General features: G+C 48.3%; 1 protein-coding gene and 1 long non-coding RNA gene across 4 annotated transcripts in view; one reads left to right on the top strand and one right to left on the bottom strand.

Moving 5' to 3' along the window:
* The window catches only part of GALNT15 (polypeptide N-acetylgalactosaminyltransferase 15), a 46,280-nt gene extending 40,024 nt beyond the window's left edge, over positions 1–6,256 (bottom strand). Inside the window, exon 1 of one of the 3 annotated variants that reach the window (XM_042903810.1) lies at positions 4,967–6,256. In XM_042903810.1, the coding sequence (XP_042759744.1) occupies positions 4,967–5,511 (545 nt within the window). In that variant the 5' untranslated portion in view covers positions 5,512–6,256. The remainder of the gene's footprint in view (positions 1–4,966) is intronic. The other 2 variants (XM_042903808.1, XM_042903812.1) reach the window with 2 other exon arrangements.
* Positions 1–17,793, top strand: part of LOC122198916 — a 100,559-nt gene that overhangs the window by 70,786 nt on the left and 11,980 nt on the right. The window contains exon 4 of the long non-coding RNA XR_006193220.1: positions 17,039–17,111. This is a non-coding gene — a long non-coding RNA (uncharacterized LOC122198916). The remainder of the gene's footprint in view (positions 1–17,038; positions 17,112–17,793) is intronic.

Genomic DNA, 17,793 nt, shown 5'->3' with positions numbered 1-17,793 from the left:
TAAGTATAAAACTCCAGGTCATGAAGGGGACTGTGTGGCTCACTACTTCTCTTTTCTATTTTCCAATCCCGCGACTCCCTTCTCTGTGGAATCTTCCAGAGCTCTACTACCTCTCTGCTCATTGTCTGTATCAGTGGTTCCCCAAACTAACATCAGCTTTTTAAAATTCAGATCACTGCATTCCAAATCAGAACTATGGGGAGTCTCTAGAAAAGTGGTCTGAAAATCTACATTTTTAACAAGCAATGTGGGGGAATCCACAAGTACATACTTGGCAAACCAGCGATAAAGCCCCTTGCTGCTCAAAAACGTGGCCTGTGGACCAACAACACCGGTACCAACTGGGAGCTTGATAGAAGTGTAGCATCTTGGGTGGAACCCCTAGCCTACTACATTAGACTGCATTTTAATGAGGGGTTTGCATACACTTGAAAGTCTGAGAAGCGTGGCTCTGTCCAACCTGTTAGATACAAAGAGTGCCCACACATCAGCAGCATGAACGTCTCCCAGGAAACTTGTTGAAACCAAATTCTTGGGCCCCACCCTTGACCCTTGAGTCAGGTACTATAGGAGAGGAGGCCAGGAAGCTGCATTATAGCAAGCCCTCTCGGTGGTCCCATGTGAACTCAGGTTTGAGAGCCACTGCCTAGACCAGATTACAAGAGCGCTTTCTCCGTCAGGAGCCTCTTTGATGCGGACAGTCGTTGCCCTACGCTAGGCCCCAGGATGATCAAGGAGAGCTGGGCTCGGAAGAGCCTTGAAAGCTGTTGTGCCACAGGAGGCTGAAGGGCAAGGCCTGCTCCTCCCCGACCCCCTCTGTGAGAGCAGCTTTGAGGCGCCGAGTCAGTCCTAGTCTTCAGTCTGGGGCTCCCATGTGGGCCCCTCTCTTTACTTCCTCTATATATTCATTTGCTATTCCCGCGCCTGCCCCAGGACCCAGCCCTCCACACAACACAGCCACTCCCCGGAGCTTCCTCTGTTCTTGTAAAGAATGCATTGGTCAGCACGCATGGAGTTCACATTTCCCCAGTGATGTCGTGCTATGGACCCCTTTTCTGCGCCTTACTTGTGTCAGCATGGTACTTGAAGGTCTCCCTCCACCGGGTATTGTGCACTGAGTCTGTTGCTTCTACGTCCCGCCGTGTCTCTGGGCTGTGCCCAGCTTCCCTGGTGCCCACTCATGACGTGTCCAGGTGGTTTCCAACTCTTCAGTGCCACCAAGGATGCTGTGACAGACATCCTCCTCCGTGTCTCCCTGAGGACCAGTGTGAGCTCTCCCTAATTTATAGGTGGAAAAACTTGAAATTCTTCTAGCCTAAGTGACTTGCTCAGAAAGTACAACGTGGTGGTTAAGAACATGGCTTTGCAGCCAGAGAAAGACAGATATCATATGATTTCACTCAGATGTGGAATTTGAGAAACTTAGCAGATGATCATAGAGGAAGGAAAGGAAAAATAAGATAAAAACAGAGAAGGAGGCAAGCCATAAGAGACTCCGAAATACAGAGAACAGGGCACCTGTGTGGCTCAGTCAGTTAAGCGTCCGACTTTGGCTCAGGTCATGATCTCATGGCTTGTGAGTTTGAGCCCCGCATAGGGCTCTGTGCTGACAGCTCGGAGCCCGGAGCCCGTTTCAGATTCTGTCTCCCTCTCTCTCTGACCACCCACCCCCATTCACACTTTGTCTCTCTCCCTCCCTCAAGTATAAATAAACATTAAAAAAATTTTAATACAAAGAACAGAGGGTTGACAGAGTGGGAGGGTGGGGAAAATGGGTGATGGGCATTAAGAAGGGCACTTGTAATGAGCACTGGGTGTTGTATGTAAATGATGAATCGTTGGATTCTACTCCTAAAGCCAAGGCCACACTGTATCACACTGTATGTTATCTAACTTAAGAATAACACAACAAAACAAACAAACAGAAAGAACATGACTTTGGTGTCAGACACACCTGGTCAGATAACCTGGCCCCAGTCCCTTCACCTTTCTGTTTCTCAGTTTACACATCTGTAAAATGGAAATATTAATGGTATCCAGCTTATGGGTTCATTAGGAAGATTAAGTGAATTAAAACCACTTAGCAGGGTTCCTAGCACATAGTAAGTGCTCAGATAAAAGTTCACCGTAATTTTACCTTTCTTTCCAGAGTTTGCCTTTTGACCTTTTACACTGACTTTTTTCTCTGTCTTGGTCCTACATTATTACTAACTTCCTGGCATGCCCCTTTTCAAAATGACCTCCAGCAGTGACCCCGGAGGTACTCAGAAAAAAGCCTGTGGCCTGGATGGGGGTGATGAGCAAAGGCCAGGGCTGGTCTAGAGGTTTCGGTGCACGAAGGGCGCGCGGGACTAGCCCAAGTTGGGACAGGCTTGTGCAAAGCCCTGGGGTGGGTGGTGCTTGGCACACTCCAGCAGAAGGCAGAGAGACTGGGGTCTCCAGAGTTCTCCCAACCCTGGTGGGAAAGCAGAGCAGGACTCGCACAGAGTAGGTGCTTAATATACGGCCGTTCTTTCATAAGCTGAATTTTGGCCTGGTTTTAAAGCGCTGACAGTAGGAGAGTCCTGTCACCCTGGAGGGACAGTGGGGGCTTGTTGCCTCAGTTTGCAGAGGATCCCTTGTATGTCCTGAGAGGGGCCAGAAGAGACACCCAGCACCTGAACTGCAGAGGGTAGAGGAGAGGCTGGGGGCCAAGGCCCAGACCGCACAGGCTGCAGGGAGCAGCTGCGACCAGCAGAGGGCGCCACACACCTCTAGACAGAGCCGATGGCTGTCGTTAGAACCGGGGCAAGGGGAGGGAAGTATGGGGCGGGGAGACCAACCGTCCAGGTTTGCCAGGGACCGGGAGGCGTCCCAGTCCGGGGAGACCGAGACAAACTGAGCCGAGGTGGTCACCCTGGCTTGAAGCAGTGACCACTGAAGTGGTGCGCACGCGATGTCAGTGCACGTCGCACACGTGACACAAAATGTGCCCACACTCACAGCGCAGGCGCGCAACACCTACCAGGCACTTCACACCAGAAGCATAACACACACAACACACTTGCACACACACACGTACAACTCGCCCAACGCCTTTCTAACCTACGTGCACCACACGCACACACAACGCCTGTGCGCTTCGCACTGCACGAATAGCACACACAGCACACCTACCCGTGTACAACTCTAACAAGGCGTTTATACCACACATGCGAGTCGCACACTCACACAGGCACATCAAACACACGTAGCCCGGGCACAACACAACATACATGCACACACGTCCCGCAAAAACGCATACACAACAAAAGCCAAATCACAACACACGTGCGCGCGTCACACCAGGGCGAAACATACGCAATCACGCGTGTACCACACACGCCACTGCACCTATCAATGTGCACACGCGCATAAGGACACGGACACATCCACACACACGTGCACGTGTGATTACACGTGCACAACTCACACCGCAACGCACGCGGGTACTAGGCACGCGGGCACCACGTAATCCACTACGCGCACGTACTACACGCAGCACACGTACGTAGCATCCATTCGCCACACACGATACAGTGCGTGTACGACACACTCACGCGCAACTATATGCAACGTACCCACAGAACTTCATAGTCACAACGCACTTGCATAATGCAGAGACACACATACACGCCTCTGGGTGGCCAGAGACCCTCTTGCTTGAGGCAATGCTTCTTATCAGCAAAATGAAGATACTCATTTTTGTCTTAGGCCAAAGAGAAAGATGTATCCAAAGACTTTGAGAACAGTACGTTCACTCATTTGGCAATCACTCGCTTCCTGTGTGCGTGGCAGGGACCCCGGCATCGATCAAACCAATACGTCAGCGACCGTTTGGCTTTGACCCCGAGGGTGACTGCCAAGCGGCCAGACCGACAGGAACCCCACCAGGGATCAGAGGAGTACACTGTCTTGCTCTTGACCGCGGCTCTAGATGGATCCACTCACTCGGAAGGTCTGAACGTGGGTTTGCTTCGTGAGAAGTACTCTGGGCTCTAGGAAGAGCAGTGGCTTACAGGGAAGGGTTTTCCCAGAGCTAACCAGTCGCACCGGCCACGGATGCCCGACTGGGGCCCTCCTCTGCAGCCAGCCACAGTAAGGGAGGGGGAGGACAGGGGATGCACAAGGGGAGCTCAGCATCTCCTGGGTATAGCCTGGATGCACTCTCCAGCTTGGCTTCCGGGGGTGGGGCTACCCCGCCAGGTCAGGCTGCAGCACCACCGCATTCTAGCTCCTGCGCACTGGTACTGTCCCCTTAAGTCTAATGGGGTGGCAGTTCAGGCACACTGGAGCTTCTTCCTTCCTGGATTCAAATCCCTGCCTTGGCACCTGCTAGCTGTGTGACGGTGGGCAAGTTACTCAGCCTCTCTGTGCCTTGTTTTCATACCTGTAAAATAAGCCTGATGGTAATAATAGCACTCATCTTGTAAGGACTGATAGACGAACAGCTCTTAGATTAAAATCAGGCACATGGAAGAGTCACGTAAATGTTAGCTGCGATTGTTACTTTGACCCGAAACGAAAGCAAACCCTAACAACAATCATAATATCAAAACGTCCTGGAGGCGGGGTGTTAGAACTGGAAGGTGGGTTGGAGAACATCTGCCCCAAGCTCCTGTGTGGTATATGGATAAAGCTGTTTGACCTGATAGTCCTGAGACAGAAGGACTAGAACCAGGATGGGGAAGGGAAGAACCAGTAAGAGCTCCCCTTTTCCTCACCTGCAGGGCTGGTTAAATCAGAGTTTCTCATTCAGTGGGTCTGGGATGCGGTCTGAGACTCTGCGTTTCTAACAAGTCCCCAGGTTATGCTGCTGCGGCTGGTCCAGGGACCAAACCTTGGGAACTGCTGCCCTAAGGACAGCCGGTGGCAGAAAGTTGGCATTCCTGGGTCTGTTGATGATGCCTCAGTACCTGGGGGAAGGGGAAGCCAGGGCCTTACTTACAGTGGATGCCGTACCTCGGGCAGCGCCCTCTGCAGGGGGATGCGGGCACTGAGCGCCTCCTCCAGGCTGAGTGGGGTCAGCTCATCTTCAGATACCTCCCCATCTTCCTCCTCGGCCCCCCAGTCCCTCTCTGGGGCCTCCTCATCCTGCCTTCTGCTCGGCTGTCTGATGAGCCGGTAGCTGCCACCTTTCCTGCCCTGGGTCTTGTTCCTTCTGGCCCTGGGTGAGGCCACGGCCACCAGGAGCTGATCCTCCCGCAGTGAGATAAAGGGGGGCAGGCCCTCCAGGGGGCTGTACTCTTGGCCCTCATCCTCGGCCTCCAGCACCCATTCCTGGGATTCCCCGAAGTCCAGGCGATACCCAGCACCTGGGCTGTGTTGGGTGGCCAGGACTGTGACCGCGTGGTGCGGGGCGTGCGGGGGAGGGTGCAGCATGGCCACCATCAGCAGCACGCATCCCAGCATCAGTAAGAGCAGCAGGAATTGCAGTCTGCACGGCCCATGCCTGCATCGCTTCCTTAGGAGCATGTTGCTGGAACTTGCCATATGCAACAGGTCATATTCACGTTCGCGTCCTCCTCCTGCTCCAGGTTCCTTCGGGCTTGCAGGAGAACCTGGCTTCCTAGTTCCACCTGGAAGTTTTTTGCTGGTCACTTAACCTGCTCCTTTTTTTCCCATCTGACATTTGCCAACAGCATGTGTAAGACTGACTTCCACTTATAATCAGAAAGCCACGGGACCTCTCTGAGTGGATTTCTGTATTGCCTTCTGAGAGCCCATTCACAGGGACTTCAAATTGAATTGTTTGGCCCCTTTTACCCCCTTTTTCTCCTAAGGAAAAAAAAAATTATTCCATTCTGCTCAGGTGTTTAGTCCCACGTGTTTCGTCTCCCCCCTTGCATGAATGGTCAGGTTGCTAGGCGATGTCTGGAGAGGCAGCTGGTGGGTCCTCAGTCCAGCAGCGCTGACAGTGGTCCTCCTTTGGACGCTTCAAGTCAGGTCAGATCAACAGATGTGAAGCCGGCAGGCAGCGCCTGATTTCCTTTCACACATAGCTCTGCGCTCAGCTGAGAGCCCTCTGCCAGACGCAGCCCCAGCCAAGCCAAGCCTCGCTCCTGGTCCTAATGCCCTCACTGTTCCCGGGGCTTTGCACAGTCCCGCAGCGCACAGCTCCAGGGCAAAATATAAACCGTCACTGCTAGGACCAAACCCAAACAGGAACATCCCAGAAGTTCAGATCTGAATCTCGTTCATAGTTCATAGGAAGACTTCTTTCCCCCACCCACAGGGGAAGGAAATAGTACTCCCTCCTGGTTTCAGAAAGCCTGTGCCTGTGGCATAGATGCAAACAGCTGTCTATTTGTACCCTCAGCCTCCCACAGGCGATGTGTGAAGTTAGGCTGGACTCTCCCTCCTTGCTGAGGACCACTGTCCTTGTCCCTCTGAAAATGACGGAAGCTGGGGGGGGGAGACGCTCCTGTATGCCCCTCCTGCCACCAAAGCATCTGAAGGCACTGGCCACTAAGCAGGGGCATCCGGTGAGGAGTGTTCCTTCAGTTGTAAAACCTCCTTCATCCAACCAACAGATGTTGACGCGCACCTACTATGTGCCAAAACTATTCCGGGACTGGGAGTCCAGCAATGAATAAAGCACCAAAATTTGTGCCTCATGGAGTTTACCTTCTAGTGGGAGAGGCAGACAGAGAATTAATTCAGAAAGGCAGTGGGTCAGGGGTGATACGGGTGAAGGAGAAAAGTAAAGCAGGGAAAGGGGCTGGAGAGCATGAGCTGGGGACTGACAGGGGACACTGAGTGGTGAGGGGAGGCTTCACAGAAGAGCTAGCATCTGTGTGAGAAGGAGGGGCAGGCAGTGATGTGAGGATGAGCATTTGGGGCAGGGGGCATAGCAAAAGTGAAGGTCCTGTGGCAAGCACGTGCCAGGCCTTTGGAGGAGCAGAGAGAACCAGTGTGGCAGGAGCAGAATGAGGAGGGCAGAGTGGGATGGAAAACAGGACGAAAGAGGTAAGGTGGGGGCAGGAGGTGAGGGGGGATCCTACGGGACATCGGAGTGCATCGTAGGAATTTTGGCTTCTCTTCTTTCCTCTGAGTAAGATGTGAGCCCTTGGAGGGTTGTGAGCGGAGGACAGACACAATTGACTCAGATTTAAATGGGATCACTCTGGCTGCTGTGTTGGCATCAGACTGGGGGAGCAAAGGGCAGAAGCAGGGAGTCAAGTCAGGCTAACATTATTGCAGCGAGAAACGATGAGGGTGTGGACCAAAGTGGCATCAGTGGAGGAGGTGTGGAGTAGGCAACTACTGGACATATTTTTTTAATGTTTATTTATTTGTTTATTTTGAGAGAGAGAGAGGGAGGGAGAGTGGGAGAGGGGCAGAGAGAGGGGGAGAGAGGGGGGAGGGGCAGAGAGACAGAGAGAGAGAGAGAGTGGGAGAGGGGCAGAGAGAGAGAGACAGAGACAGAGAGAATCCCAAGCAGGCTCTGAACTGTCAGCACAGAGCCTGACCCGGGGCTTGATCCTGCAAATCAAGAGATCATGACGTGATTTGAAATCGAGTCAGATGCTCAACCAACTGGGCCACCCAGGTGCCCCGGCTTCTGGGTATATTTTCAGGAAGAACCTACAGCAGGTGCTGATGAACTGATACCCAGTGTCAGAGAAAGAAAGGAGTCAAGGATGATTTTCAAGCTTTCAAGTCTGGTAGTTGGAAGAGTAGAGTTGCCATCGGCCGAGATGTGGGAGACCAGGAGTTGGTAGAAGGGGATGAATGGCAGTGGCTCCTTGGGCCATGTGAAGTTTGAGATGTCTTCTAGACAGTCAAGGGGACATGGAGAGTAGGCAGTGGGACATGCGATAGCTGGAGGTGAAGGGAGAGGTCTGGCTTGCAGGTGGTAAAACTTCACAGGGATGATGTCTGAAGCCATGAGATCCAAGGTCACGGAGCGCGAGACGTAGATGGGAGACAGAATGGACGCCAGCATGCTCAGAGCTCCTGAGCTTCTGGCCCGAATAGCTGATCAAGGGTGACTAACTCCGCATTTCTTCTGATGACTGCAGAACGGCCCAGCCTTCCCAGTAATCAGGAGTGGAGTGGGGGGAGGAACGCCACTGGGGAATTCCTGAAATGAATTGCTCGTTGTTTCTGTTTTGATTTTGATCTTGGAATGTGAGCTTAAACATCTCATGGAAAAAAAAATGCTTTTCCTTTTGATTCTGTTGCTTCTTCTAGAGCGTGTGTGAGTGTGCGTGAGTGTGTGTGTGTGTGTGTGTGTGTGTGTTTCCCCTGAAGCCTTTCAGAGTCAGAGGTGACATGGTGGGTTATATGTGATTGTTCCTAATAGGCTAGCACAGTGTCCCGATGGACAGCAGTTAGGGATTGCTGGATTGGACCGTGCTTTCCGAATCCCACATCAGGGTAGGCTGGGGTGAGAGTCGTATGGCTTTCAGGTTCAAGACACAGGCACTCTGCAAGATGTAATTTAGAATTTCTGGTACATTTTGAGGCTCACGAGGATGATTCCAGGGGACTTTCAGAGAACAAGGTAGGCGCAGTCTCCAGCCTCAGGGCAGAACACCCTCCCCTACCCTCTCCGGCAACATTGGTTTCAAACTCGTCAGCCACATCATGCCTCCTCGGGGCCTTTACCTGGCCCGTCCTTTGCTTGACTGCTTTTTCCCCAGAAACCAGCCATAAGGCTCATTTACTCGCTTTTGTGTTTTTTCCCCACCGTTTCACAGCGGAAGCCCTCCATCTTACCCATGGTGTTCTCTGTCCTCTTGCCTCGCTTTCTTTGAGAGTCTCTGGAGCTCTTCCCAACAATTGGTAAGTAAGACACTTGGCTCTTTGTTGTCTATGCCCCCATCCCACCTCCATAAGAGGTGGGCTCCACAAGGAGAGCTGTTCTATCAGTTTGTTCACTGCTGTTTCCCCAGAGACTGTATCTGGCAGAGCGTAAGCACTTAATAAATATTTGTCGAATGAATATAGGGACGATGCTATAGCTATTCTGATTCAACTCAAGTGAGGTCTGTGTGTCCTCTGAGACTCTGGGATATGGATCAGCCCTAAAAGGTTCCACACAGCCCATAATCATGGGGTGATACTTTCAGTCTGCCCAGAAGGAAATAAAATTCCCATGTACATCCCCCCGTGGACAGAGCCACCCCAAGTAGAGGGAGCAGCAGGCCTTCCTGGCCCATCCCAGCCCCTGGCTCACGGGGGTGTTACTTTGCTGCTTGTACCAGCTAAAGGAGCCCCCCTTTAGCACCCAGATATCAGCCATGCATCTTCAGTCTACAACGCTGGCACTTAGCTTCTGTCTTCATGCAGCTGGAATTTTCTTCTTTGTGTCTTCCACTCAAAACAAAAGCAAGCAAGCCATGGATCTCCAAACACAACATAAAGTCCTTTTAGTCTCCACCTTATTCCTCTCAGCCTGGTTGGCTTGGTCGGAAAAGCATGTGACTCTTGATCTGGGGGTCATGTGTTCAAGCCCCCCCTGGGTGTGGTGATTACTAAAATAATAAATAGGGATGCCTGGGTGGTTCTGTTGGTTGAGTGTCTGACTTCGGCTCAGCTCATGATCTCACGGTTCACAGGTTCAAGCCCTATGTCAGACTCTGTGCTGACAGCTCAGAGCCTGGAGCCTGCTTCGGATTCTGTGTCTCCCTCTCTCTCTCTGCCCTTCCCCCGCTTATGCTCTGTCTCTCAAAGATAAGTAAAATAAAACATTAAAAATTGAAATAATAAATAAATAAACTTAAAAAAAAAGAGAAAGAAATGGGACTTCCCTGAGGGACATCCCTTCTGTCACTTCCCAGAGCCTCAGGGGCTACCCTGCCCCTGTCCAGGTCTAGTTAGAGGAGGAAGGGCTGGACACAGTCCCATAGGCCCTGTCCCCCATTATCTCTCTCTTCTCTTTCTCACCTGTATTCCTATTACGGGTTGAACTGTGTCCCCTCAAAAGAGGTTGAAGTCCTATACATGGGTACCTGGGAATACGACCTTATTTGGAAACAGGGTCTTTGCAGATGATCAAGTACGATGAGGTCATGAAGGTGAACCCCAATTCACCATTACCGATGTCCTTATGCAAGGAGAGGTTTGGACAGAGGCGCACACAGGGTGAAGATGTGAAGAGGAAGGCAGAGATCAGAGTGATGCACCGAGGGACACCAAAGATTGCCGGCGAGCCACCAGCAGCTGGGGGAGGGGCATGGGACAGGGTCCCCCTCACAGCCCCAGAGAGAACCAAGTCTCCGACACCTCGATTTCCGACTTCAGCCTCCAGACTGTGAGAAAATGGATGTCTGTCGTTTAAGCACCACCCGGTCTGCGGTGCTTTGCGATACCAGCTCCGGAAACTAATATAGTTCCTTTTGCCCGCCCACCTTTTCCTTCCCTCAGCTCTCCCTCTCCCTGGCTTTTCTCATAGGACACAGCGCCTTTAGTGTAGAAAAGACTGCTATTTGCCTAGAAAAAAGTTGAGTTTTCAGTTCAGTTTCGTAGCAGGTTAAAGTGCCTGAACAAGTCAGAGACTGAGAGATTCACAGTGGGCATCCGCTAGTAAATAAACACTGTGCCTTGTAACAGGGGACCTGGCCCAGGTGATTCAAGATGTCGTCAACAGGGGTATGTCTGGTCACCATTCGGATTCCCATCTGAACCTGAGGTGAAGAGAAGAGCAAGAAACAGGATGAGAAGATAGTTCCCCAAGGTGCGTCCTCTGCTTTACTTCGTTATCACACATGGTGATGGCTGTTTGCTTTTTTGGCCCCCCTGTTACCGGTCCCTCCATCTTCGTCTCTCCCACAAGCAGCGCGGTGCCCGCTCAGCAACACGCGTCAAGTTCATGGCTCTTGAAGATGAGACCTGATGTACACTGAACGCAGCATTGAGAATAAGGTGACAGCCTGGACGGGTCCCAATGTTCAGCCTAAGAGAGGGGAGAAAAGAAATGGGAGGCCATGCCAGCCCCACCTCCCCCCTTCCCTCAGACCACCTGACGGAACCGGGCCTGAGGTGGCCAACCCCACCGCACTCCTGGTTCTCTGCTGTAACCCATTTGGCTTGGCTTTCCTTGTGCATGGATTGTACTGGAAAAGACCATCACCAGTGGTTAGGTTGTGTGTCAAGGCCACCATGACAAGCACTGACAGAGAGCAGGTTTACACAGGGCTACCTCAAGGGAGGAGTGGCATCCTTGATGCCTGTAAGCCACCTCTCTGTGCCCAACCACCACCAGCAGGGTCATCTTCAAACGCAAGAGTGACCAAGAATATAGACCCCTCTTAGGCCCTTCTCAGACACACTGAGCTAGAGTTGATGTGGGTGGGCCCAGGCATCTGTGTTTTAACAGGCCTTCCAGATGCTTCTGATGTCAGCTAAGGATGGAGAGTTCTCTCACAAAGAATGTATCTCCCTCAGGGCACCTGGGAAGCTTGGTGAGTTAAGCATCCAACTCTTGACTTCGGCTCAGGTCATGATCTCACGGTGTGAGTTCGAGCCCCACGTCAGGCTCTGCGCTCTCAGCTTGGGATTCTGTCTCCCTTCCTTGCTGCCCCCCAATCCCACTTGCTTGCTCTCTCTCCCAAAAAAAAGTTTCTTCCTCAATGTATATAATTGTCAAAGCACTATGCTGTTTACCTAAAATGAATATAATATTGTGTCATTCTACTTCAATTCAAATAAAAAATTTTTTAAAATAAAGAATACATCTCCCTTAACATGACAAAGAAGAAATCCAAACTCAGGTTGCTTCTCTCTTTCTCCCTGGCCTGGGACATATGCTTCTTGGGCATGAAGGGGAAGTAAGGGAGCTCAGTTTTGTGTGTACAAATCCTGGGTCACAGACTCAGATGTGCAAGGACACATTCTCCTCAGTGTGGGTTCATGAGTTTATTTACAACAAAAATAAAAACACCCATCCAGCCTTTACACATAAACCAGTCTCAGAAAGTTCACATTTTTTTCATCCCCTTCCTCTCCCCAGGGCAGAGTCTAGGTTGTGGGTGCTACACAGGGCCCAGGCATTGAGAGGGAGCACGCCTGTCCTCGTCATTGTCATTTATCTATGCCAGAGTCCCCTGAAAGGGCCCCGTTCCCATCTGGCCTCTAGAAACTTCCCTACAGAGGTTCTGCTGATGTTCTCCAAACACAAGGCTTCCTTGGGTCACAGTCTTCCCAAGGCCCAGCCACACCACTCTTTTTGGGGGGCCCGGGGAACTCTCTGAGACTGCCTCACACCCACCAGCCTAAACCTATGTAAGAATTTTCTCCTGCTCTCCCGCTCTTGCTCTGTGCTGGTCGAAGAGGATTCTGGGAAATTACCATCACCCTGGACAGTACCTGAGCATGGGGACACTGGTCCTCTCTATGTGGGGCTTCTGTCATTTACCTCCGCATGTACTTTCTGCCTTGAGAATTGGCTTAGAGGAGGGGCTTAGGGCACTTTTTAGGAACCCATCAGGATCCAAGGTCTCTTTGCTTTCCCTTCCCTTCAATATTTCCTCTCCTGGCCTAGTGGATTCAAACAAACAAACCAACAACAACAACAACAACAACAACAACAAAAAATATATACATATATATATAATTTTATTTTTAATTCCCCAAGAGATTTTAGCAGCCATGGTTGATTGACTACACTAGACCCACTTGGCCTTGCTCTGAGTTCAACCACAGCTGCAGACGGACACTAGCTGTTCGTGCAGAGAGCTTACCACAGTGCCCACATCTCCCTGCCCATCTGAGAGTCTCTCCAACATCAGGGAGCTTGCTCACCCCTCATGCAGAGTGAGGCAGGAAAGTTAGGGATTTAACTACCGGAGCAATTTCCGTCATTAAGGAAAGGAAATTGGTGGATAATACTGAATAAGCTCAGAGAAACTATTCTGAGATATGACTTCCACAATTCATTAGAGAATTCCTAGCAGGATTGAGGTCCCAGTTGTCCCCAGTGGCAGTCTGCTTATCAATACGCCCTTTGTCCATGTTCTCCCTTCTTTGTCTCATTCTCGCCATCCCCTTGCTTGGACTTCCTGTTTCTCTCCCCACATAAACTACCTACATCCAAGTTCTTTTAGCGGAATCCAAACTAAGAAAGAGATGCCAACCAGCATAAAGACTTTATTTCTTTTCTTCCTGGTTGTAGAGGAAAGTAATTGCTGAAAGAAACAACTTCCTATAGTATTCTGCAAGATTATTTCTGTTCATTTTATGTAAGTCTAACTATGACACATTTCCTGATCTGAAGTCTATGCAATAAAATGGATACCTATGTAATCAGCACTTTATTAGATCTGAAGTCCTTAAAGGAGTGAAACATTCTTCAGCATATTCTATATTATGCCTGGAAAAGTATGTTGAAGGGTAAAGGCCATGCCTGATATTGTAAAGTCAGACTGTCTTAAAAAAAAAAACAACTAATTTTTTAGTTTAGATATACTAGATTAACTAATCCCAGTGACCCTAACAGTACTTTGGAATTCATTCTAATCACCCAATTCCACTAAAAAAATTTTTTTAAAAAGATCCCGTTATTTTGTTTTCAGGTCATGATTATGTATTTCTTTTAAGGCAACAGCTGTTCTCCTAAGTATTCAGAAAATTCCCCCTGCTGCTCGGCAGGCTGCTCAGTGATACCAGCCAGGGGCAGACAGGGAGGGAGATCACGAACACTAAGCTTATCCCCTGTGGATCCATCCGGATAGGTGGGGGAGTGACAGCACTGACTCTGCCTGCCTGGGGAAGCCTAGACTTGGGCAATGGCCATGACCCAAATCAACATCGTGCTGAGCCCAGAAACAAGACTTCAGACAGCTCCTGCCAGCTCCCAGCAGCAATGTACCAGGCAAGTGACTCCATACAAATTCAGTTGGTGTGCATTTTGGCTTCATGTTGTGAGAACACTCCAGAAGAGTCTCTTCTTATTTTTTCCATCTTTTCAGCTGCCGATGACTCTCCTGTCCTTCTGAATGGGGACCAAGATTCTCGTAACCACCCTCAGACCTGCCACGTGAGCCCTCTCTGGGTGAAATCGGTCGCTACTGATGCCACAATCTACTCTCAGCAGACTGTACTTTGGGGACCTTTGGCTCTTGTACAGAACAGGGAGGCACTGTTGATACTCTTCAGGTGTTCTTCCATTTTTTGGGTTTCTGTCCCTATTTAGCCTATTAGACTTCCAAAGCCAAGCATTTAATTCTTTGCAAGCAACATTCTTCAGTGCCATCCTCTTCTCCCCAAGGTGCCACTTGCCAGAATGGGGAAAGGCCTAGGGCACAGAAGAAATTATGGAGAGCAAACACACCAGTTATCCCGCCATTTGAGCCCCAGGTGCTTTGAAGGCCTGAGATCTAGGAGAACAACGTGTCTCTGTCTTTCGTTATTCCTCTAATTCTGAAAGCAAAGGTCTACTTTCTGTCCTGGTGTAAAAAGCAGGGTGAATGCACCACCCTCAATACCCAAATTTGAAAATGTGTAGCTTGTGTGTGTGTGTGTGTGTGTGTGCACGCGTGCGTCTGCGGGCGTGCATATGCATTTGTAGAATACATGTGGGATAGACTTTGCAGATAATTACACTGACTTGAACTGGGGCTGAAGGGATTAAAGATGCTGCTAAACTTTTGAGAGTACTTGGAAGAATAATTGCACCGGGGTCGATGTGGATTTCGGAGAGAGAAGATGAGTCAAGTGACCAATATATGAGGTTTGCAGTACTTATAATTACTCTTTTGGAAAAGCACTGTGAAACCCTACTGGGTGTATTTATTATTATGTTGCCTCCATTCATTCTGAAAACATTACTGAATATTCATTATGTGCCAGGCAAGGTGCCTGGCATGAAGGATAAAAAAATGAATAAGATATGGTCAGTAAGAGAGGTCCACAAGCAATTACAGCCACATACTTTGCTGGGAGTAATCATAGAGATGTGTACAAATATTTGGGTAAATATGAAGAAAACAAAATAAAATGTAAAGGCCTGACGTTTCTCCAGGCCTGTTGATGAACAACGAAAGTGTGATTATCTCTCCACCCATCCACAGGCTGTAAGATCTTAGAAAGCTGCGTGGGATCTTGCATGCTTGGCACCTGCTGGTGCTGTAATTTCCAAAGGGCTTTTTAGTAGTGTGTCAATAATGAATTAAAGCCAAACTGGTTCCAGCTTTGAGGCTGTCACTCTCAAAGCCCTGCCTTCGGTTCTGTGACATATAGACAGAACTAAGAAGGAGCTTCAGCAGGTGACCTTGAGGGAGGAAGTTGATCCTGCCATGACCCTCCCACTGGGTCTTGATCCATGGAAGGTGGGTTTAGAAGGAAAATTTTTGTCTTCATCAGCTCATTTTAACCACATGGAGAATTCTGATCATATGGAGAGCTTTCTCCTTATCAACCCAGTTCCTGGACTTTTTGTGTTGCAGTTTTAGGAAAATGGATAGAGAGACACTGAACTAGAGAGGCATGGGGAAGAGAAATGGATTCTTGTGTTGGTCAGTTCTCAGGTTCTAGTTTGGTCTGGGAGAATCTGAATGACGGGAAAAGTGGAGAATAAAGAGGAGAAAGGGGCGGAGGAGGGGGATCCACCATGAAAGAGGCTAAGTCTATCCATCTAATAAAGAGGTGAGACAGGAGAAAAGGGAAAACGTGAAGAAAGCCCAACGGACTGGGCATGAGAGTGAGAGATGTCAAGTTTGGAGGATGAGATGCCCGGAAATAACTACAGAAAACAACAGTAGGAGAAGAGATGAAAGGAATTTTAAGAGGTGGCTCTGTTCTTTACTCATCAGTCACAAAGCCCACGCTCTTCTCAAGTGCACATAGAACATTCTCCACAATAGAACACATGGTAAACCATAAAATGAGCCTCAATAAATTTAAAAGTATTGAAATCGTACAAAATATGTTCTCCAACCAATTACAATCAATAGCAGAAAGAAATTTAGAAATTTACAAATATGGGAAACTGAACAATGTACTCCTTAACATCCAATGGGTCAAATAGGAAATCGTATGAGAACTTAGAAAATAATTTAAAATAAATGAAAATGAAGATAAAACATACCAACACTTATGGGATGTAGCTAAAGCTACATAGAGGGGAATTTATAGCTGTAATTGCCTATATTAAAAGAGAAGAGGGACACCTGGGTGGCTCAGTCGGTTAAGCATCCGACTTCAGCTCAGATCATGATCTCACGGTCTGTGAGTTCGAGCCCCACATTGGGCTCTGTGCTGACAGCTAGGAGCCTGGAGTCTGCTTCGGATTCTGTTTCCCTCTCTCTCTGCCCCTTTCCCACTTGCACTCTGTCTCTTTCTGTCTCTCAAAAATAAATAAACATTAAAAAAATTAAGAGAAAAAGAGAAGAAAAATTTCAAATCAATAACCTAACCTACTACTTTAGGATTCTGCAAAACTAAACCTAAAGCAAGCAGGAAGAAGAAAAAAAAATAAAAATCTTGGACATTATAAAGCTGCCTCATTTTATTTAACAGCCACATAGTATTTCACTGACTGGATAAACTATTCAGTGGTTAATTTAACCGGTCTTGTACCAATACACATATAGGTTGTTACCAATTTTTGCTTTTATAATAATCCTGCCTTCCATATCCTTACACACACAACATCTCACATATGTGTGCATATTATTTGTGAATTCTTGCAAGTGGAATTTCTGGGCCAAATAAAATGTGCATTAAAAACTTTAAAGCTATTACAAATTGTACTCCAAAGAGGTTGAATTAATTTACACTTGCAATAATAAAAGATAAAAATGTCTGTTTCCCCATGGTGTTACCTGTATAGAATGTTATTAACCTTTTTAATCTTAGCCTACCTGATAAGTGAGAAATGGTATCTGAGCAACAAAAACTCTAAGGTACCTAGTAACAAGTCTCACAAAATTTGTGGGCAAGATATAAATTTTATCAAAGGAATAAAAGCAAACCTGCAGAGAAACAGCATGATCCTGGGTGAGAAGACTCAATATCATGAAGATGTGAATTCTTCTCAAATTCAGCTATAAATTCACTCTCGTTTTATTCACAGTCCTAATTGAGCTTCCATAGATCTTCACAAGCCGTCCTACAATTCCTACAGAAGGGTAAAGAACCAAGAATGGGTAAGTATGAAGAACAAGGATGTCTCTAGATATCTAAATTTATAAAGCTATAATAATTAAATAGTGTGGTATTGGCAAATGAATGAGAAACAGATCAATGGAACAGAACAGCGAGCCCAGATACAGACCGGTAAAAATTTTAAAGCCTGGTGATACTAATTCAGTCAAGGATGGGGAGGAAAGGGACGGTTCACATTACTGGCGGCTGTGTAAGCTGGTGTCTTTGAGGAGCATTTTGGCAATATCCAGTAATGTCAAGGATGCACGCACTGGACAGCCCAGCATTCGCGCTTCTGGGAAGATCTTTTGTACATGTTCACACACACACACACACACACACACACACACACACGTACAAGGATATTCACTGAAGCACTGTAATGACAGAAGATAGGAAATAACCCAAATGTCCACATAATGTCACATAATGAAGTTCCATACAAGCAGTTAGAATGAGTGAACAAAAACTACATGAACTACATCAACACACACAAATCTGTAAAACATAATATCGCGTGAAAACTTACGTTGTAATGGGACAGTGTAATACCTGTGTGCGTTTTTGAAATAACCAAAATAATACCACATATTAAGCACATGTGGTAAACATAAAAATTACTAAAAAGTAAAACACTTCTAGGAGATGAGCACTACTGGAAATGGAGGAAAGAATGGAATAGAG

Source organism: Panthera leo, chromosome C2 (assembly GCF_018350215.1).
Source record: "Panthera leo isolate Ple1 chromosome C2, P.leo_Ple1_pat1.1, whole genome shotgun sequence".
In the NCBI taxonomy this organism is placed as follows: Eukaryota; Metazoa; Chordata; class Mammalia; order Carnivora; family Felidae; genus Panthera; species Panthera leo.
The sequence above is the reverse complement of the archived record's forward strand: the minus strand, read 5'-3'. Positions and strand labels throughout refer to the sequence as shown.